Source organism: Papio anubis, chromosome 3, assembly GCF_008728515.1.
Source record: "Papio anubis isolate 15944 chromosome 3, Panubis1.0, whole genome shotgun sequence".
In the NCBI taxonomy this organism is placed as follows: Eukaryota; Metazoa; Chordata; class Mammalia; order Primates; family Cercopithecidae; genus Papio; species Papio anubis.
In genome coordinates, this window is record NC_044978.1 from 169,044,239 (window position 1) to 169,066,818 (window position 22,580).

Consider the following 22,580-nt stretch of genomic DNA (forward strand, 5'->3'; position numbering starts at 1 on the left):
GTTTTCTAGATATAGGATCATGTCATCTGCAAACAGGGATAGTTTGACTTCCGGTCTTCCTATTTGGATGGCCTTTATTTCTTTCTCTTGCCTGATTACCGTGGCCAGAACTTCCAATACTATGTTGAACAGGAGTGAGAAAGGGCATCTTTGTCACGTGCTGCAAAACTATTTTTTAAATGGACAAAATACTCGAACAAGCACTTTCCTAAAAAAGATGTATGTGAGGCCGGGCATGGTGGCTCATGTCTGTAATCTCAGCACTTTGGAAGGCCAAGGCAGGTGGACTGCTTGAGCCCAAGAGTTCAAGACCAGCTTGGGCAACATGGCAAAACCCCATCTCTCCAAAAAAAAAATACAAAAATTAGCTGAGCGTGGTGGCACATGCCTGTAGTCCCAGCTACTCAAGAGGCTGAGGTGGGAGGATTGCTTGAGTCTGGAAGGTTGAGGCAGCAGCAACCCATGGGCCACTGTACTCCAGCCTGGACAACAGAGCAAGACCCTGTCCCAAAAAAGAAAAATATATATATATGTGAGTGGCTCGTAAGCACATGAACATGTGGTTAACATCATTAGTCATCAGAAAAATGCAACTTACCACCACAGTGAGATACCATTTCCCACCCACTGGAATGGCTAAAATTAAGAAGTCTAACAACATAAAATGTTAGCAACAATCCAGGGCAACTGAAACTCTCATACATTGCTGACAGGGTCTAAAATGCTACAATCACTTTAGAAAACTATATGATTGTTCCTTAAAACATTAAGCACATACCTACCAGCAGTTCCACTTTTAGGTATTTAAGCAAAATAAATGGAAAGCATTGCCAGGGGCAGTGGCTCACACCAGTAATCCCAGCCCTTTGGGAGGCCGAGGCAGGTGGATCACTTGAGGACAGCAGTTCAAGACCAGCCTGGCCAACATGGTGAAACCTCATCTCTACTAAAAATACAAAAATTAGCTGGGCGTGGTGGCACACACCTGTAGCCCCAGCTACTCAGGAGGCTGAGGCAGGACAATCACTTGAACCTGAGAGGCGGAGGTTGCAGCAAGCCAAGATCACGCCACTGTACTCCAGCCTGTGTGACAGAGCGAGACTCTGTCTCAAAAAAAGAAAAGAAAAACATATATCCACAAAAATCCTTGGACACGTTTATTTCTAGCAGCTTTATTTATAATAGCCCAGAAGTGTAAACAATCCAAATGTCTATCAGCAGAAAAATGAATAAACAAACTACCATCTATTCATGTAAAGGAATACTACACAGCAACAAAAAGAATGAATTGCTGACATACACAACAACATGGATGAGGCCCAAAGACATGATGGGGAGCAACATAACCTGGAAACAAGAGAATGCATCCCACATGATTCTGTTCGTATGATGCTTCAGCTCAGGCAAAAGTGATCTATGGTGATGGAAATCAAAGCTTTGGCTGCAAGGGAAGTTTTGGGGTCATGAAAATATTCTGTATTTTGATTGAGATGTTGGTTTCATGGTTGTATATATTTGTCAAAACTCACTGAATTGTACACTTAAGATCTGTGTACCTCACTATATGTAAATTTTACTTGAATAAAACATTAAAAAGAATAATAATAACTGAGCCCCATCCTGAGAGAAAGTTCAGCCCCCTCCCCTCTCCTGGGACTCACCGGGAGTGCTTACCTGGCGGTGCCACCTGTCACTCTTGCCCGAGGCTGCTCTTCCGCTTGCTCTGGCCTCCTAACCCTTGGTTTCATACCCAGAGTTCAGACCCAGGTATCCCTGCTTCATTGCTCCTTAAAGGTGGCTATGTTTTGCACACCTTCAAAAGGCTTGAGGATAACCTAAGAGAATCAGAATGCAGAGAAAGAAAACTTCTCTCTTTTAATGTGTAGTTTTGTTTGTTTGTTTATTTGTTTGAGATGGAGTTTCACTCTTGTTGCCCAGGCTGGAGTGGAATGTTGTGATCTCGGCTCACTGCAACCTCCGCTTCCTGAGTCCAAGCAGTTCTCCTGCCTCGGCCTCCTGAGTAGCTGGGATTACAGGTGCCCGCCACCACACCCAGCTAATGTTTTGTATTTTTAGTAGAGATGGGGTTTCACCGTGTTGGTCAGGCTGGTCTCGAACTCCTGACCTCAGGCTATCCACTCACCTCTGCCTCCCAAAGTGCTGGGATTACAGGCGTGAGCCACCGCGCGCAGCCCATAGTTAGTTCTTTATGTAATTCTTACTATGCGCCAGACACTGTTTTAAGTACTTTATAGATACTGACTCTACTAATCCTTGTGGAAAAGGTAGCATTATTAACCTTATGTTATAGAGGAGGAAGCTCAAGCCAGGAGAGTTTAAAGATCTTGGTGAGATCTTTAAACTCTCTCCTGCATTGAGTGGGTTGTAGAGCTGGAATTTGGAGCTGGGTAGTCTGGCCCTTGCACCATCCTCTTGGCCACCTTCCTATGCTGCTTCTAGCATACCCTTCCTTTCAGGGGTCCCCATTGTCTGTCTCTTCCTTAACCCCCCAGCCTGGGCCTTCACACCTCTGCCAAGCAGAGTACCCCGTCTCATGGCCTTTTCTCACAGCCCAAGACCCTAAACCCCACCTCTGGAGCTCTGGCCTGATGTCCTTGTCAGGGGAAGCAGATGCTGCTTATCACCTGGCAGTCTCTCCAGAGAGCCCCACCATGTGGCATCCTTTCACGTTGTGAAACAAGATAAATACTTAACATCCCAATCTAACCCAATCGCACTTGAAATTCTCAGCTGGTTCAAAAGTTCAGAATTAAGGAAGGGAGCATCTTATCTAGAATGCAGAAACCCTTGCAGCTTTAAACTAGCATTTCCTTATTCACGTTACATATGTGGAGGCCTATTTATAGTCCCCCGATTTGTACTTGGGGATGCCAGTAAAATGTGTGAGCGTGCTTTGACGAGCGCAAAACACTGTGTTAAAGTGAAGTGTTGTGGTCGTTTTTATATGTGCAGAAAGAGCTGCAAAATTAAGACCATAGAGATCTCTTTTTTGGAGCCCCCAAAGACCTCATATCAGTAACTCTAGCTTTCAGTCATTTTGACAGTTGATCACCATTTATTAAGAACCCGCTAAAACAGATATCGGGTGGTTCCTGATTGTATCCTAAGTGCAATAATACACTTTATATGGCAGGTTGCTTTTTGAAAGTCAAGTAAGATGTTTCTAACCCCCACTAACTGCTCTCAGAGCTCCCTCCTCCCAGGCACAGTGGCTGTCACGTTATCAGAGTGGCAGTGTCATTCCCAGCCCGAGGATCTTTTGTGATTGTGGCATCCCTATCTTCAAAGGACCGAAGAGCTTCTCAAGGAGGGAAGTGACCCACAACCTCCACTGGGCTCTTTGTTGAAGGAGAAAACATCCGAAATCCCCCGTCTACAGGAGGACTGGCAAAGCCAGAAGGCCAAATTGCAAGCCCAGGTAGGACAACCCTGGTGGGGATTTCTCCCTTCCTGAGATCCTGCTCCCTCCTTTTTACAAACTTGGAAATGCATGCAGGGCCGGATTCACATCCAAGCTGGGAAGGCATTACAGGACCAGGGCAAAGTGGGATTCTTGGTTTTATTTATTCATTCATTCCAAACCTGCTGCAGCTGGGCACGGTGGCTCATGCCTATAATCCCAGCATTTTGGGAGGCCGATGGGGGCAGATCACTTGAGGTCAGGAGTTGGAGACCAGCCTGGCCAACATGCTGAAACCCTGTTTCTACTAAAAATATAAAAAATAGCTGGGCATGTGGTGGGCACCTGTAATCCCAGCTACTCAGGAGGCTGAGGCAAGAGAATCATTTGAACCCGGGAGGCAGAGGTTGCAGTGAGCTGAGATCACACCACTGCACTCCAGCCTGGGTGACAGAGTGAGACTGCATCTCAAAAAGAAAATAAAAAACCTGCTGTGCTAATGAGCACTCAGTATGAGCCGCTGATGAATTCATCAATGCACAAACCAGAAAAAATACCTTACATTTTACGGCCAGGTGTGTTGGTTCACACCCATAATCCCAGCCCTTTGGGAGGCTGAGGCAGGAGGAACGCTTAAGCCTAGGAGTTCAAGATCAGCCAGGGTAACATAGCAAGACTCTGTCTCTACAAAAAAAAAAAAAAAAAGAAAAAAATTACCGGGTATGGTGACATGTGCCTGTACTCCCAGCTACTCAGGAGGCTGAGGTGGGAGGGTTGCTTGAGCTCAGGAGTTCGAGGCTGCCGTGAGTCATGATCACAACACCGCACTCCAGCCTGGGCAACAAAGCAAGACCCTGTCTCAAAAAAAAGATATTTTATATATAAAGATATATATATATATTAGCAATGGAAGTGGGAACAGACAATAAATGGTTGACATAAGAAGTTAGTAAATCACATAATTCATTCTAAGGTAATGATGGCTCAGGAAATAGAAAACTAGAGCAGGGAGGCTGTCCTGTGATGGGGAACGTGGGCTTGGGGGAGGTAGTACTATACGGGGCTATCAGGAGAAGCCTCAGTGAGGAAGCCAGATTCGAGCAGGCACCTGAGGGAGGAGGGGGGACGCCACGTGGGTCCCTGGAAGGCATTCCAGTCCCCTCTTGATTTCTCTTGAAAGGTTGGTGTCCCCACCCCTCTTTTCCTCTTTCCCGGCATTCGTGGCTCTAGCTGGGGGGTCCCTGGAAGGACTAGCCACCCCCAGGTCCTTCAAGCTTGCAGCTTCCATCCCCTCAGAGTCCCTAGAGACAGAGGAGGCTCAGCTGCATGGAGGTGACATTTAGAAAGCTTTTATTTAAAGAAAACATCCCAGGAAAGGCAAGGGGCTTAGACTGAGGGTAGGATGCCTGGTGCGCAGGTCTTGCAGATGCAGCAGGCTCTGGAGCAGTGCACCAGCAACTACAGGGAGGACCTGCAGGCGCTCAAGCAGCTCTCGGACCTTGAGAGGGAGAAGCTGCAGCATGAACTCCAGGAGACCACTCAGCAGAACCAGGCTGTGAAAGCCCAGCTCGAGGCTTCCCACCAGAGAGCCCTGCGCATGCTGGAGAAAGCCAGACATCAGGAACTCAAGGTGAGGGAATGACTGTGTGGTCTACTCTGTGCCGGGCACCTGCTAGGTGAGAACTGCCATGTGCAAAGCCGTCCCTTTTCTACATGACGTCCAATTCCCCGAGAATCTTTCCAGATTGTTATTATCGTATTCCCTTTTCCAGATGAGGAAAGAGGCTCAGATAGATTTTGTAACTTGCTCAGGGTCACACAGCTAGTAAGTGGCAAAGTAAGAAAGCAGGCTAGGTCTGCCGGGCTTCTTGTGCTACGTTTCCCCACCTGCTTGCGACCTTGGTGGCATAAGAATGAGTTGCTTTCATGACTAGAGCAGTGGTGTGCATGAACACACCAGGAAGTCAGGCTCAGTCCTACAGCTAAAAACGAAGACGGCAGCACAGTTGAGAAAGAACAGCTCAGGCTGGGCGCAGTGACTCACGCCTGTAATCCCAGCACTTTGGGAGGCAGAGGTGGGTGGATCACCTGAGGTCAGGAGTTTGAGACCAGCCTGACCAACATGGTGAATCCACGTCTCTACTAAAAATACAAAAATTAGCCGGGTGTGGGGGCAGGTGCCTGTAATCCCAGCTACTTGGGAGGCTGAGGCAGGAGAATTGCTTGAGCCTGGAAGGTGGAGGTTGCAGTGAGCCGAGACTGTGCCATTGCACTCCAGCCTGGGAGACACAGCGAGACTCCGTCTCAAAAATATATATATATATATATATATAAATGTTTGTTGAGTGAAAGCATAAATGAACCAAAAATAAAAAGTAGGGAAAGAAAGAATGAATGAATATGAACCCAAGGACAGAGACACAGCCAGTTCTCAGGACCAAACAAGAGCAGGAACTGAAAAGCTGTAGGGATCCTTCAGCCCTCCTCATGTCATTTCTGCTCTGCTCTGCTCTGCACACCAGCCCTGGGCTTCCTCCACAGATGGCCGCCTCCACCTCACTGGTCCTGCAGCAGATGTCAGATCGTTACCTTAGTGCTCCTGAGTATGGTAAATTTGGAGCCACAGAGTCAGTATCTGCCTGTCAGTCTCTTTTGCTCTATCCCCCACCTCTTCATATCAAATTTGCATTAAAGGAACTCTGATTGTCCCAGGTTTAGAAGAGGTATCCACTCTCGCCCAATCAGCTGTGGAAGGGGGTGGGTTCACCTGGTACAAAATGGCTGCTGTGGCCAGGCTATTGCTACAGCATTCTCTGTAGCCTAATAAGCCCTCCATGGGAGAAAGCAAGCGTTCAGAGCATCCTGGCTCAGAAGAGTTTGGCAAAGGAGTCAGGTCTCCCACCCTTGTGCCCACTTTCATGCCTTCTTGTCCCCACTTTTTCCCACAGGCCACAGAGGAACGCTTGAAGAAGGAATCCAGCCACAGCCTCCAGATCCAACACCAGGCACACCGGCTGGAGCTCCAGGCCTTGGAGGAAAAGGCCAGGCAAGAGCTGCAGGAGGAGCGTGAGAGGATGCAGGCACAGCAGGCCCTGCTGCTAGGTATACACCCAACAGTGCACCAAGGAGGGCCTGGCCAACTGCAGGGTCTGCACGTAGAAACCAGCGACAAGCTGAGGGCCAGGGCTCCTGGGCTCTCGGACTCACAGGCCAGGGCTCCAGGGGTCCGGGCTCACAGGCCAGGGTTCCAGGGGTCTCGGGCTCACAGGCCAGGGTTCCAGGGGTCTCGGGCTCACAGGCCAGGGCTCCAGGGGTCTCGGGCTCACAGGCCAGGGCTCCAGAAATCTCGGACACACAGGTCAGGGCTCCAGCATTCTCGGGCACGCAGGTCAGGGACAATCCTGGCTCTGACACCAACTAGCTGTGAACCCTGGGATGGCTTACTGTGAGCTTCATTTTCCTTTTGTAAAAAATGAAATTACAGGCTGGGCGCGGTGGCTCAAGCCTGTAATCTCAGCACTTTGGGAGGCCGAGACGGGCGGATCACGAGGTCAGGAGGTCGAGACCATCCTGGCTAACCCGGTGAAACCCCGTCTCTACTAAAAAATACAAAAAACTAGCCGGGCGAGGTGGCGGGCGCCTGTAGTCCCAGCTATTCGGGAGGCTGAGGCAGGAGAATGGCATAAACCCGGGAGGTGGAGCTTGCAGTGAGCTGAGATCCGGCCACTGGACTCCAGCCTGGGCAACAGAGCGAGACTCTGTCTCAAAAAAAAAAAAATGGAATTACAATTGTCCCTACCACATAGGCTCACCGTGTGGATTACATGAGATATTAAATATAAAGTGCCTAGCATATAACATGAGCCCAGTGAATATAGATACTATCATTATCATTATTATTGCATGTAACCCAGATCTCTGAGCCTTCATATGAGTTTCATGGTATTGCCTTAACCTCTCATTTCTGTTCTGAAGATTTTGGCAAGTTGGGGGATCTTAGGCCTCCAGGCTCTGCTTCCTCTGCCTGCCCCTACATCATCCCCAGCACAAAACTCTGCCCCTTTTCAGTTGCCACATCAATAAAACACTCACACAAAGCATCCTGGAAGTCAACAGAGGTAGTTAAGATCTTTACAGCCAAACTGCCTGGGTGTGAAGCTCAGCTCTAACATTCACTGGCTGTGTGACTTCGGGCAGGAAGTTGCTTAACTGCTCTGTGCCTCAGTCTTCCATGTATAAAATGAGGATAATAATAGCATTCACCTCACTGGGCCGTAATGACGATTACATAAGTAAATACATGAGAAGTGCTTCAAATAGAGCCTGGTATGTAGTAAGTCTATGTAAGTGTTCCCTGTTAAATTATGACTGAATATTTCTTTTCTTTTCTTTTCTTTTCTTTTCTTTTTTTGAGACAGAGTCTCGCTCTGTCACCCAGGCTGGAGTGCAGTGGCGCAATCTTGGCTCACTGCAGGCTCCGCCTCCCAGGTTACCACCATTCTTCTGTCTCAGCCTCCTGAGTAGCTAGGACTACAGGCACCCGCCACCACGCCTGGCTAATTTTTTTGTACTTTTTTTTGTAGAGATGGGGTTTCACCATGTTAGCCAGGATGGTCTCGATCTCCTGACCTTGTGATCCGCCCTCCTCGGCCTCCCAAAGTGCTGGGATTACAGGCGTGAGCCACCACGCCTGGCCACGACTGAATATTTCAATGTTGCATGCCTGATTCTGGAGACCTCTGTCATTTTTGTAGATCATCCCTGTCACTCATTTTCTCCTATACTCTTATCTTTCTCCTCACTCTTAAGAGCAAGACAAATACCTCTCACCATTTCATGCTAAGCACTAAAGATCTTGTTGGCTTTATTAAATATTTCTTCCAAAACTAGACAGGGCTCTTCTTAAGAGATTTCTGAGTGCTGAGTGTGGTGGCTCATGCCTGTAGTCTCAGCACTTTGGGAGGCCAAGGTGAGAGAGGATCACTTGAGGTCAGTAGTTCAAGACTAGCCTGGACAACATAGCAAGACCCCATCTCTAAAAAAAAAAAATTAGGAAAAAAGTAAAAAGAGAATTCTGGAGGACAACATTTTCTTTACCTCCGTAAGTGAGTTAGGCTCTACCTTGCTGCTTGTTTGAGTTCTCATTAGAAAGCGTGTCCCACTGACTGCATGTTTCTGAGGAAGTGGTGTGAGAAGCAGGAAGGAGTTTCATAGACTTCCCAGTTAGCATCTACCCTGGAATGGAGGCGTCCACATGGGAAATGCTGAAGTCAGCAGCATGTAAACAGAATCCAGGCTGTGCCACATGGCTCAGGTCCAAGGCTCCCCATGGACAGGTCAGGCTGGACACCCTGGTGATTCCAACACCCAGCAGCAGCTGCCAGTGCAGATGTCCCTGCCACCCCTTCCCTGGCTTTTCTGACTCCACAGCAGCCCCATTCTTCCCTGAAGAAAAGAATCAGGAGGGATCCCTGGAAAGACCCTGGGGAAAGGCTGGGCTTCTCAGCACCAGTCCCAAGAAGAAGGGGCTCTGTGGACTCTGTGAGGCCAAAAAATCATAGTCTTCAAGGGAAGGCGCGAGCACCTAGAGCAATGGCAGGTTGATATGAGATATTCCTGAAGCTGATTATTCATCTTCTGATATCTGTGTGAGACACAACTGACCTGCAATACCATAGGTCCCTGTGAGAGGGCAGGGAGGGTGGGTGTTTACTAGAGGGTTGGAACCCAGACATGCTGGATGGATGGATGGATGGATGGATGGATGGATGGATGGATGGACGGACAAGTGGATGGGATGTGGGTGAATGGATGGTTGGATGGACAGGTGGATGGACAGAAAAATGGGTCAATGGATGGACAGGAGGATGGATGGATGGATGGATGGATGGATGGATGGACGGACAGATAGATGGAGATGTATGGATGGGCAGATGGGTGGGCAGACAAATGGGTGGACACACAGATGGATGGGCAGATGATTGGGTGAGCAACCGATGAGTGGATCGGTGGATGGATGAATGGATGGACAGATAGGTAGACAGACAGATACATGGACAGACAGATAGGTGGGTGGATGGATAGATGGATGGATGGATGAGTAAATGAATGGATGGATGGATGAATGGATGGATAGATAAGTGGATGGGTGGATGGATGGACAGGTGGATAGAGGGATGGATGTGTGGATGGATAGATGAATGGTGGGAAGGTATGAAAGAAGGAGGAGGGTAAAGAATGAATACCTTATAATTTATGATTTGGTAAAAAGTTTTATTGCATATATCTTGTGATAACAGTTTTCAAAAAATGGGGTTGTGTTTGGAGAATTTTTTTTAAGAAAATAAGCTATAGAAATCACTTTATCAAAATTCTGCTGGAAAGGAAAGATGACCAAGTAAATTTTTCATCTTTTTTTTTTTTTTTTTTTTTTGAGACAACATCTCGCTTTGTCACCCAGGCTGGAGTACAGTGGCGCAATCTTGGCTCACTGCAAGCTCCGCCTCCCAGGTTCATGCCATTCTCCTCCCTCAGCCTCCCAAGTAGCTGGGACTACAGGTGCCTGCCACCATGCCTGGGTAATTTTTTGTGTTTTTAGTAGAGATGGGGTTTCACCATGTTAGCCAGGATGGTCTCGATCTCCTGACCTTGTGATCCAACCACCTCAGCCTCCCAAAGTGCTGGGATTATAGGCATGAGCCACCACGCCCAGCCAATTTTTCATCTTAGTATCATCCAAATACACTACGCTTTTGCACGTGTTTAATATAGTTAACCTTTGAGGGCAGGTTAGTAAGCTTATAGGAAAGCTTTTATAACTAATACACTTTTATCACCTCATCCATTTTCATTCTAAAGATCGTTTATTTTACAAATACATGTTGAGCACTTGCTGTGTACTAAAACCTGTGCTAGGTGCTTATGGAATGATCAGAACAATGTTTCAAAGGTTATTTTCAATAACTAAAATACAGAGTCTCAAAAGCTCATTACAGAAAAGTAAAGTATCAAATTTACAAGCACTTAAAAAGTATCTTTTTTGAAAGGAATATCTCACTAAATAGCATCTGCTCTATCAGAAAATATTCATTTTAAAATAATTGTTTCAATCATGCTGGGAAGTGTCTAGTGTACTAGAAATCAGTCTCCATCCTCAGAGGGGAAGCTCAAGTTTCTGGTCTTACTCTCCCCTGAGTTTAAGAGAATGTACACATTTCTTCTGGATGATTCCATTGTAGTTCCTATCCTGCTGGGATGACATGCCATCTCCTGCCTCCATGATCCAGCCAAGACCCCACACCCGTGGGAAGAAGAACCTGTGAACATTTTGTCTTTTTAAGAGTTGACATTGGGCCGGGCGCGGTGGCTCAACCCTGTAATCCCAGCACTTTGGGAGGCCGAGGCGGGTGGATCACGAGGTCAGGAGATCGAGACCATCCTGGCTAACATGGTGAAACCCCGTCTCTACTAAAAATACAAAAAACTAGCCGGGCGTGGTGGCGGGCGCCTGTAGTCCCAGCTACTCGGAGGCTGAGGCAGGAGAATGGCGTAAACCTGGGAGGTGGAGCTTGCAGTGAGCCGAGATCGTGCCACTGCACTCCAGCCTGGGTGACACAGCGAGACTCCGTCTCAAAAAAAAAAAAAAAAAAAAAAAAAAAGAGTTGACATTGACCGGGTACGGTGGCTCACACCTATAATCCCAGCACTTTGGGAGGCCAATGTGGGTGGATCACTTGAGGTCAGGAGTTCGAGACCAGCCTGGCCAAAATGGTGAAATCCCATCTCTACTAAAAAAATTCAAAAATTAGCCGGGCGTGATGGTGCGTGCCTGGTCCCAGCTACTCGGGAGGCTGAGGCAGGAGAATCGCTTGAACCCAGGAGGTGGAGGCTGCAGTGAGCCAAGATCGTGCCACTGCATTCCAGCCTGGGCAACAAAGCGAGACTCCGTCTCAAAAAAAAAAAAAAAAAAAAAGAGCTGACATAAACTTCAAACTTTCCAACTTGAGACCATTGCCCCCAGTAGAGGCCTTTGGTCATTTGATAATTGCCTGTTCTTTGCCTGGTCTCCTAACTTGGTGCTGAGGCCAAGCGTTGTCACAGGATTTGGCCCTGGGCTCAGGCCATGCTGCCCTCACCTGCCACCCATCCTAACCAACCAGTAGAGGGCAAGCAGGGGGTTCAGAGTGAAGAACCACTTGAAATTTTGCATCCCAACTCCACTATTTAATAGCTGTGTGGCTTTGAGCATTGTACTCACCCTCTCTGATGTTCAGGTCCCTCATCCTAAAATGGAGCAGGGGTGGGGAGAGGGGGATAATTCATACCAGAAAAGATGGTTGTGGACTTAAATGAGAACAGTTTTCACACATGGCCCTGTTGTTACTGTTACCTTGGAAAAGGTTTGGGGAACTCAACCCACCACAAGCCTTCAGCAGCCCCTCACTTCATCCACCCCCACCCCAGAGACTGTTGTCCCCACCAGACAGGCTTCAGCCTAGACCCAGCACCTAACTCCCTACTGCTCTCCCTTTTCCAGAGTCCCTTAGGCAGGAGCTGTCGGATCAGCAAGCTGCCTGCTCTGGGCACCAGAAGGACTTGGAGGCACTGCAGGCCGAGCTGAGGGCTCTGGGCAGACAACAAGCCAGCAGCCAGTGTCCAGGAGACAGCGAAGACCACATCATCACCACAGAGGTCAGCACCCCTGCCCTTGCACCAGCCACACCCCTCCCAGAGCAGCATCAGGGCCTCAGGGCCCCATAAAGGATGGGCTCTGAGGCCGGGTGCAGTGGCTCACACTTGGAATCCAGCACTTTGGGAGGCCAAAGCCAGAGGACCACTTGAGGCCAGGATTTCAAGACCAGCCAGGGCAATATAGCAAGAGTATATCTCTACAAAAAAATCAAAAATTAGCTGGGCGTGGTGGCATATGCCTGTAATCCTGGCTTGGGAGTCTGAGGCAGGAGGATCACTTGAGCCCAGGAGTTCCAGGCTGTAGTGAGCTATGACTGTGCCACCGCACTCCAGCCTGGGCAACACAGCAAGACCCTGTCTCAAAAAAAAAAAAAAAAAAAAAGGATGGGCTCTGGGTACTCAGTCATTCCCCTGCCCCCTGCCCCCTGCCTGAAGTGGGGAAGACCCTTCTCCACAGGCCTGTGGGATACTTGGTGGACCTGCAGGGTCTTGTCTTTGAAAAGAAAAACAAAAATGGTCTTAAGCGCTGCATGTTATTTATAGTTCAGATGCAATGGTATCTCAGGGTGTTGGTGCTAGACAGGCCCTCAATGCAGCTGGTCTGGGCTACTCCTTTGGATCTGAAGGGGAATTTCTCAGAACATTTTCCCAGATAGGCTCTGTCTAGACCTTGCTGTTCCCCTAAGCAGAGCAGCTTTGTTGTCACCCAGACTCAGTGCCGGCTCTCCTTCCTCTTCCTGCTCAGACTTTGCCCATCAGCCCCTTCCCTGCACATCCATCATTCCTGGTCTAACTGGGTGGCACAGTCACCTCCTAACAGCCCAGTCCTCTCTCCCTCCAGTCCATAGTGTATGGCTTCAGGTATTCCCCCAAAGCCCAGCATCACTTTTCATAAAGCCTTTGGTGGTTCCCACTGGGGAAAGCTCCAAATGCTTCGACTTGGCATTGAAAAGCTTCCACCACTGACTATGACCTGTATGTCCTGCCATATTCCCTGTGGCTCATAAACCTGGCATCTGCACCCTCCCTTCATCCTTCGCTTGTGCCACTCCTCCTGCCTGGGATGCTGCCCAGCATGTCCCATGCTGGGGGCCTTCCCTGGCACACAGTGGCCCCCTCTGGCTCTGAGATCCTGGAGCACTTGCTGTTAAGACAACTCAGTTGGCTTCAGGATCTACCACCCGGTCCTGTTGGGGACATGCCATTTCATGGACATCCTTGTTGCCTAGACTGGATCAGAGTCTTTTGAGGATAACCCATCTGTTCTGCCTCATCGCCACCCCACCCCCACTCCCAGCCCTCAGCAGGGTCTCCACCAGTGCCTGTGGATGGTGAGGATTCGTTGGTGGCCCAGTCCTGCTGAAGGTTCCAGGGACATGGGAATCATGTGTGCCAGATTTAGCTGTTGCTGAGCATAGGAAGGCGATTTCTATGTTTATATGAAAAATACTAACAAATGATGAATCACTGGTTAGCCCAGTGGTTAGGTCTAGCAGAGCGAAGACAGAATGTGTTCCATTAAGTGTTTAGATGGGTGGGAGCCACCGGTACCAATGGGAGGGGACAGGGGAAACATGGGATGATGACAGCTGGGGACTGGGCCATGGAGGAAGACAGTGTTTGCCCGAGGGCTTGGGATAGAAGCCAAGGAGCACTGAGTGCATGAGCCGCTACCTGGCCACCTGTGCACCAGCCCTCACTTTCGCCCCATAGGAGGGAAGCCTGAACCCTCTAGAAGGAAAGCGTGGTCTCAGGTGATACCCCACACAGAGAGCAGATGCAGGGGTGTCAGCAAAGAGGAACAGCCCAGGCTGCAAGAGTCAAAAAGGAAAGGGAAGGGGACACATGCCAGACTGCAGGCCCAAGCTGGCCACCGCTGAGCTAAGTGGAGTCCGTCCCACTGGGATCTAATTCTCTTATCTCTCCCACCCAGAGACCCAAGAGGGGAACGAATTTTTCCATCCGTTTCTGTCCTCCATGGGTCACAGGTTGTCCTCACAAGGCAGTAACCCCCCTGCTCTTGCTCTTCCAGGCTATGCATGTGAGAGTGCCAAGTGGGTGCCCACAGGCATCCCACACCATGCCAACCCCAGGGCAGGAAGGCAGGGACATGGGGCCTGGGCCACAGATTCTCCCCGTGCACAGCTGTGCAATCACTGTGTTCAGTGAACAGATAACCTGCACAAGAGGTCGGGCATGTTTGAGTGAATTTGAAAACTGGAACGTTCACTAATCACAGATTAAATCTGACCCCATCTGCTGTTGGACAGCAATCTTTGTGTTTCTACCTGAACTACTGACATTCTAGCACAATTTTATTTAGCAAGCATTCACATGGCACCTATAGAATACACCAGGCTAGGTGCTACAGGGTTGGAAAGATGAAGAGAGGAATAGCTCCCAATCTAGCTAGGAAACCAGCATGGAAACATATTCTCTTCGGTGTCACCCCTTACAGAGCCAGAGTTAGCGATATTTGGTGGTATTAGAGAAAGCTCATCAGTTCTCCCCTGAGAGGTGGGGAAGACTTCACTGAGGCAGTGTCACTTCACTGAACATTTCACTGAGGGAGGACTTCACTGAGGCAGGCAGGGAGGGCACCCAGGCAGGTGGAGTGTGGTTAGTGTTCATTTGGATGCAAGCCCCATTCTTGGCTCAGCAGTTTTATTAAACTCTAAGGGCCAGATTTGGCCAACACCCAAAGAAGGAAATTTTAAGAGACTGAATGGGAGTCCCTGCAGGGGACCCATCCAGGCTCCAGCCTGGGCGGGTCGCCCGTGGGTCTCCATCTCGCCGCAGCACATCTCTGGTCCTTTGTAACGTGTCCGCCCCTGCGCCTCCTGAAAACGCCTCCTGGTTGCCTTCTCCTCAGGAGCGGGGCGGCCCGGGCCAGACCGGCTCCCCACCGGGCGCTGATGGGCAGGGTTCCAGCGAGGGATGCGGGCTCTGGGAGGAGAACGCGCAGCTCCAGGACGCGGTGCGGCGGCTGCGCGCGGAGGTGGAGCAGCATCAGCAGGAGGCGCAGCAGCTCCGCGACCAGCGCAGGTGGGTGACCGCCCCTTGCCCCTACTCACCAGCTTCCCTCCCTCCCCCACTGCGGCTCGCTGAGCCTGAGACCTGAAATGGGTCACTCCCTCGGCATCCTGCCCCGCAAGACACTAGATACTTAATGCGCCAGCATTTCACAGATGTTACTCCTCTGACCCATGAAATGTCCCAGAGCTCCCGAAATTCTAGATCTCAAAACCGCAGACGAAGTGCCTTGAAACAGAAAAGGGAGTCCGGCCGGGCATGGCGCCTCACGCCTGTAATCCCAGCACTTTGGCTGGTAGAGGCGGGCGGATCACGAGGTCAGGAATTAGAGACCAGCCTGGACAACATAGTGAAACCCTGTCTCTACTAAAAATACAAAAATTAGCCAAGCGTGGTGGTGCATGCCTGTAGTCCGGTTACTAGGGAGGCTTGGGAGGGAGGATTGCTTGAGCCTGGGAGGTGGATGGAGGTTGCCGTGAGCTGAGATCGTGCCACTGCACTTCAGCCTGGCTGGCATAGCCCGAACCTGTCTCAGAAACAAAAACAAACAACCGCGCCTGTCAGGGCTGTTTTAGAGTGCAGTGGAATGTGTGCAGGAGGCTTGGCATGTCCCTAGCATGAATGAAGCGCTTGGTTAATTGTAGAAGTGAATAACCTATCATCAATCCTGAACTCAGAGCCTTTTTTCCCCTTGTTGGAAAGTTTTTGATACAAATTCAATTTCTTTAAAGACTTAGGACATTTCATATTGTCTATTTTTTAAGTGAGCTTTAGCAGTTTGTATTTTTCAAAGAATTCATCTACTTCATCTAAGTTTTTGAATGTCTTAATGCCAATCATAAAGTTGCTCATAATTTTCTTTTTGTCATTTTAATGTCTTGAGGATTCCTTTTTTCTTAATATTTGTCAACTGTGTACATTGAACCCTGTTGTGTTGGCCCAAAATTGCTTTGAGCCTTGATTGGGCTTGTTCATTAAATTCTCCCCTCTCCTCCCCTCCCCTCCCCCCTCCCCACCTCGCCTCCCCTCCCCTCCTCTCCTCTCCTCTCCTTTCCTTTCCTTTCCTCTCCTCTCCTCTCCTCTTTTTTGGAGACAGAGTCTTGCTCTTTTGCCCAGGCTGGAGTGCAGTGGTGTGATCTCAGCTCACTGCAACCTCCGCCTCCCAAGTTCAAGTGATTCTCCTGCCTCAGTCTCCTGAGTAGCTAGGATTACAGGCGGACACCACCACGCCCAGCTAATTTTTTTTGTATTTTTAGTAGAGACGGAGTTTCACCATGTTGGTCAGGCTGGTCTCAAACTCCTGGCTTTGTGATCCTCCTGCCTTGGTCTCCCAAAGTGCTAGGATTACAGGCATGAGCCACCGCACCCGGCTCCATTTAATTTTCATAACCACCTATTTTGATAAAGGTGAGGGATAAAGATTCAGGGAATGGCTGGGCGTGGTGGCTCATGCCTGTAATCCCAGCATTTTGGGAGGCTGAGGCACGTGGATCACCCGAGGTAAGGAGTTCAGGACCAGCCTGGCCAACATGGTGAAACCCCCGTCTCTACTAAAAATACAAAAAATTAGCCAGCGCCTGGTGGCGGGCACCTGTAATCCCAGCCACTTGGGAGCCTGAGGCAGGAGAACTGCTTGAACCCGGGAGGCGAAGGTTGTAGTGAGCCGAGATCACGCCATTCCACTCCAGCTTAAGCAACAAGAGCAAGACTTTGTCTCAAAACAAAAACAAAAACAACAACAAAAAAACAAAGTTCAGGGAAGCTTTCCACTGCATTGTAGTTGTTAGGAAAGACCTGGTCTCCCGGGTCTCAGAGTCCCAGCATTCAGGCGATACTGATAGAGAATCTCGGCCTCCTGCCTTCCCGCCTGCCCCAAGTGAAGAGCGTGTTTTCTGGGGCTCCCCTGTAGGGCTGCTCTCCATCGCTTCCGCCTGAAGGCTGTCCCCATGCTCAGGTTTCTCCTTCTGAGATGGGAGGGTGCTGAGAAGGGGTCCCATAGTGGGGGTTTGTCATGGACTCCACAACTCGGAGACCTCAGCTCTCCTTATCACAGGTGTCCTCAGATCACAACCTCTCCCCACTGAGGTCTCCCAAACTGGGCAGCAACGAGGGGAATAAACCCCAGAGCCCAAGGGGCGCCGTCCCCGGAGCTGGGCAAGCCTGGCTGTGCTTTCGTCCACCACAGGTTGCTGGAGGAGACTCAGCAAGCCCTGCGGACCAGGGAGGTGGAGACGCTCCGCCAGGAACACCGGAAGGAGATGCAGGCCATGGTGGCAGACTTCAGTAGTGCCCAGGCCCAGCTCCAGGCCCGGCTGGCTGCCCTGGAAGCCGAGTAAGTGAGGCCTTGGGCCCCAGGGAGGGACTAGCAAGTGTGCCATTCAGTAGGGTGGCCAAGTCACCCCCGTGGCCCTGGGCTTTCCTGGTTTTCAAATTGAAAGTCCTGGGTCCTGGCCAGGCACGGTGGCTCACGCCTGGAATCCTAGCACTTTGGGAGGCCGAGGCAGGCGGATCACTTGAGCTCAGGAGTTGGAGACCAGCCTGGCCAACATGGCTAAACCCCATCTCTACTGAAAACACAAAATTAGCCAGGTGCGGTGGCACAGGCCTGTAATCCCAGCTACTCCAGAGGCTGAGACAGGAGGATCAGTTGAGCCCAGGAGGCAGAGCTTTCAGTGAGTGGAGATCAGGCCCCTGCACTCCAGCTTCAGCAACAGAGCAAGTTCTGGGTAGGGGATGGGTGCAGGGAACAAGCCAGGGGCTCATCAGTCTCCCTTCATTTTATGAGGCTGTGCTCCCGTTTCCTGCAGGGCACTGGGAATCTGTGAGGATGAGCATTGGTTTAACCCTCACACTTGGAAGAAATCAGAAGGATCAGGGCTGCTCAGTTATGAGCATTTGCTCTGTTCTAATCTGTATCATCTAATTCCATCTTCACAACAGTACTTCAGGGTAGAATTGTTCTTCCCACCGGTCCCTCATGCATACATATTGCATGTACTCATTCAATGAATATTTGTTAAGGAACCATTGTATGCCCAGCACTGCTTTAGGCTCTGGAGTCACCGCAGGGAACAAAACAAAGACAATGCTCTCATAGGCTCACAAATTCTGCTGAAGATTCAGATAAGAAATAAGCAAACAGGCTGGGCTTGGTGGCTCATGCCTATAATCCTAGCACTTTGCATGGCTGAGGCTTGAGCCCAGGGTGGATCCCTTGAGTCCAGGAGCTCGAGACCAAACTGGGCAACATTGTGAAACTCCGTCTCTACAAAGAATACAAAAAAAAAAAAAAAAAAATGCTGAGCATGCTGGTGTGTGCCTATAGTCCCAGCTACTTGGGAGGCTGAGGTGGGAGGATCTTCTGAGCCCAGAAGGTTGAGGTTGCAGTGATCCGTGATTGCACCACTGCACTCCAGCCTGGACTACAGAGAGAGAGAGACTGTCTCAAAACAAAACAGACCCTGTCTAAAAAAAAAAAAAAAAAGCAAACAGTTAACTTTATACCAGGCAGTGAAAGTGCTAGAAGACAGGATTGGGAGTGGCAAGGGTGGGCAAAAGAAGGCCTCTGTGAGGAGGTGCTATTTAAGGACAAGGAGGTGAGGGCACTCCTGAGGCATCTGGAGGAAGAGCATTAGAAGCAGCTGGAACAGCAGGTGCAAGGGCGCTGGGGCTGCCTCAGGCTCCTGAAAACAGCCCAAAGGCTTGTGTGGCTGAACAGAGTGAGAGGGAGGGGGAGGGGAGGAGAGGAGCTGGGTGAAGGAACCCCTGTCCTGTTGGGAAGGAGTTTGGATGTGTTCAGAGTGCCCTGGGAAGCCATCACAAGGCACTGGGCAGGAGTGACATGCCTGACTTGCCTTTTCACAGGGTCACTTCTGACTGCTGAGAAGAAACAGGGGGAGGGGGTGACTGCAAGAAGACCATTTAGGATGTGATGGCAGCAAGCCAGGTCCAGACAGGTGAAGCCGCTTGCCCAAGGTCAGGCAGCATTAATTGAGTTTAAATGTCACCTGTGTGACCTTTAGCCTGAGCTCTTAAAAACATCTCCACTGTCTCCAACACAATGCAAATCATCCAAAAGCCAGCAGGAAAGCTTTTACCAGCTACAGTCTAAGGAGCACTTACTACATGCCAGGCTCCCATTATCACATTGAATTCTCACAACCACCCAGTTTCATGCCCACTTTAAAAGAGAGGGAACTGAGGCCCACACACAGGTGAAATGATGCCCAAGGTCAAGAAAAAAGCAGAGCCAGTATTAGAGCCGGGTCATCTCACCCAAAGCCCTGGGCTCTTACCAACTCTAGTCAGTAGATTATCTGCAGCCCCAGTCCTCCTCTCCCCACCACCTAGTAACTCCTCTCTGGCTTCAGGCTGAAAAAGCAGTGGGGGTCGGGCGTAGTGGCTCAAGCCTGTAATCCCGCCACTTTGGGAGGCCGAGGAGGGCGGATCACGAGGTCAGGAGTTCCAGACCAGCCTGGCCAACATAGTGAAACCCTGTCTCGACTAAAAATACAAAAATTTCCTGGGCATGGTGGCACGCGCCTGTAGTCCCAGCTGCTCGGGAGGCTGTGAGGCACGAGAATCGCTTGAACTAGGGAGGTTGCAAAGAGCCGAGATGGCGCCATTGCACTGCAGCCTGGGCGACAGGGCGAGACTCTGTCTCAAAAAACAAAAAAGAAAAAAAAAAAAGCCGTGGGTAGCAGCCACTGACTGCACTCCGTGTCCGCCAGCAGATGGCGACAGAGCATTAAGAGAACCCTCGCGGCATTTTCCTGCCCTAGGCCGTTCTCCCAGTAGCATCCCTGGCTCTTGAAGCCCCCGCTGAGTGCACCATCTAGCTGCACACACGGGACTTTGCTTCCTGGCCCTGCAGCCTTAGGGGACCTGACAGAGCTGGGATCCTGGGTTCTGCAAGTCATCTCCCCGGCGGGTCCTGGGCAAGCTTTTGCTGCTATCTGAGCCTCCCTGGCCAGGCTGAACACAGGATGGCATTCCCATCGTGTGCTTTGAGGCACATGTGTGCCCATCTCCCTCCTGTTGAGTAATTGCCATAAGGGGAACTTGACTGCATGCCTGCTTGAAACAGACTGAAAGATTCCGGAGAGAAGCCAGGGAAGGGAGTGTCCAGGCCAGAGGACCTTCAGCTCATAGGCCGCCTGCAGACTCGCCTGAAGGAGAGAGAGGACATCATCAAGCAGCTCACGGTGAGGTTGTCAGGGGGCGCCTCGCCCACGCGCCTGGCCGGGCACTGCGAGCTCCTCTGGGAGGGGCGTTCACTTGCACCCAGCATTTCTCTAGGTGCCCTAACATCTTGCCTTATAAAGAATCCTTTCTGACCGGGTGCGGTGGCTCAAGCCTGTAATCCCAGCATTTTGGGAGGCCAAGGCGGGTGGATCACTTGAGGTCAGGAGTTCGGGACCAGCTTGGCCAACCCCATCTCTACTAAAAATACAAAAATTAGCTGGGTGTGGTGGTGGGCACCTGTAATCCCAGCTTCTAGGAAGGCTGAGGCAGAAGAATCACTTGAACCCAAGAGATGGAGGTTGCAGTGAGCCAACATAGCGCCACTGCACTCCAGTCTAGGCGACAGAGCAAGACTCTGTCTCAAAGGGGGGAAAAAATCCTTTCTCTTCTATTATTACAGAAGACATATGCACTAAAAAGTTAATACAGGAAAATAGAAGGCAAAAAAAAAATCATTTTACTCCCAAGTCCAGCAGCCATCTGCCCCATGTTAATATTGCTTTTTTAACTTACAGAATTTGAGAAAATCTACAATGGCTTAGGTTTGAATTGTAGTAGAATCAGTGTTTTTATTGATCTTCTTTTTGTAAACATGACCACCTGTTTTCTACTTAGCAAAGCCACTCCCTAGACCCCTTGAAAAGAACCCAGCTCCCTCTGATTCAGTATCCAACCAAGGCCTGCTGGTCATGTCTTTGGAATGTCTCCCCCTTTGCCTGCTCCTGCCCGCCCACCTCACTTCTGTATCTCCCTGTGCTTTGAAAATTAGGTGGCATTGATAAGGAATTATTGCTCATTTGCTAAGTGTGAACAAAGGTATCATGGGTTTTTTTTTTTAAGTAATCTTTATTTCTTAGAAATTACATATCGATGTTTTTACAGAGAAAATTATGTAATCACTGAAATTTAGTAATAATACAGCAGGAGAGAAAAAAGTGGAAAATGATACACACAAACAAGATTGGCCATATTGTTATAACAAGTGAAGTGGGGGATGGATTTCATTACCCTCTCTCTGTTTGTATATGTTAGACAACACAAATGTCACAAAAAGGAAGAAGGCAGGCAAAATCCTTTGCATACCTGGGGGTTTTCTTTCTTTGCCTTAATTACTACCTTTCTGCAGTAGGTTACCTTCACATGCTAAGAACAGTTGGATTTCCAATTTCCAGGCAAGCATAAGCTTGCCCTTTTCTTTACAAGAGGGGCTGGGGACATAAAAGACAAAGAGCAAAGGTGCTTCCTCAAAAGCTTCAGTGTCTGGCAGCTTGATTCTGACTTCCCCTTCCTCCTCTGGACTTCCCTTCTCTCTCTATTCTGCCCTCATAGCCATCTTCCTTCAAGTCAAACCCAGTGCTGTGTGGTTAGGCTCACTTAGACTCAGTTGTATTGGTTTTCCAGGAAGAGAGAAGATTTCACTATGCAGCATTCCCCAGTGCAATGTCCCACCGGAATCGGTCTTTCTCTTTCAATCCTCACCCGGGATACTTGACCCCTTCCATGAAGGTAAATTGGTTCTACTGGTTTTAATGCATTACACAATTCCATTGATTTCGTTTTTCTTAAAGGTAACCACAGGTTATTTATGGGCTGGTGTACACTCAGAAAAATATTCATTGGAAAAAAAAAAAAAAACCCACAAGGACTGGTCCAAAGTATTAACCGTGTTTGTATCTGGCTGGGCAGATTATGTGTGGTTTTTATTTTTTATGGGATTTTGTATTTTCCAAATTTTCTAGAATAAGTATGTGTTAGTATTAAGAATAGCTCTATCTAGGTGATGGGAGGGAGAAGAAGAGTAAAAATCTTCCACTTCTGTACATATTTTTGGAATTTTTCACAATGAGCATATTCACATCCAATTCTCTTATCTACTATCACAAAATCCTAAAGGTTCTTGAAAAATAGTATTTTTGGCTGAGAGCAATGGCTCACACCTGTAATCCCAGCACTTTGGGAGGCCGAGGTGGGTGGATCACTTGAGGTCAGATTTCAAGACCAGCCTGGCCAACTTGGTGAAACCACAACTCTATTAAAAATATAAAAATTGGCCGGGCGCGGTGGCTCACGCCTGTAATCCTAGCACTTTGGGAGGCCGAGGCGGGCGGATCACGAGGTCAGGAGATCAAGACCATCCTGGCTAACACGGTGAAACCCCATCTCTACTAAAAATACAAAATTAGCCGGGCGT

At 49.4% G+C, this 22,580-nt stretch overlaps 1 protein-coding gene across 1 annotated transcript in view; it reads left to right on the forward strand.

Moving 5' to 3' along the window:
• FAM184B (family with sequence similarity 184 member B) overlaps nt 1–22,580 on the forward strand; it is a 149,802-nt gene that overhangs the window by 124,055 nt on the left and 3,167 nt on the right. The window contains exons 9-16 of the mRNA XM_017958608.3: nt 3,310–3,439; nt 4,839–5,051; nt 6,370–6,523; nt 11,958–12,112; nt 14,985–15,157; nt 17,331–17,477; nt 20,232–20,349; nt 21,791–21,895. Of these exons, the coding sequence (XP_017814097.1) occupies nt 3,310–3,439; nt 4,839–5,051; nt 6,370–6,523; nt 11,958–12,112; nt 14,985–15,157; nt 17,331–17,477; nt 20,232–20,349; nt 21,791–21,895 (1,195 nt within the window). The remainder of the gene's footprint in view (nt 1–3,309; nt 3,440–4,838; nt 5,052–6,369; nt 6,524–11,957; nt 12,113–14,984; nt 15,158–17,330; nt 17,478–20,231; nt 20,350–21,790; nt 21,896–22,580) is intronic.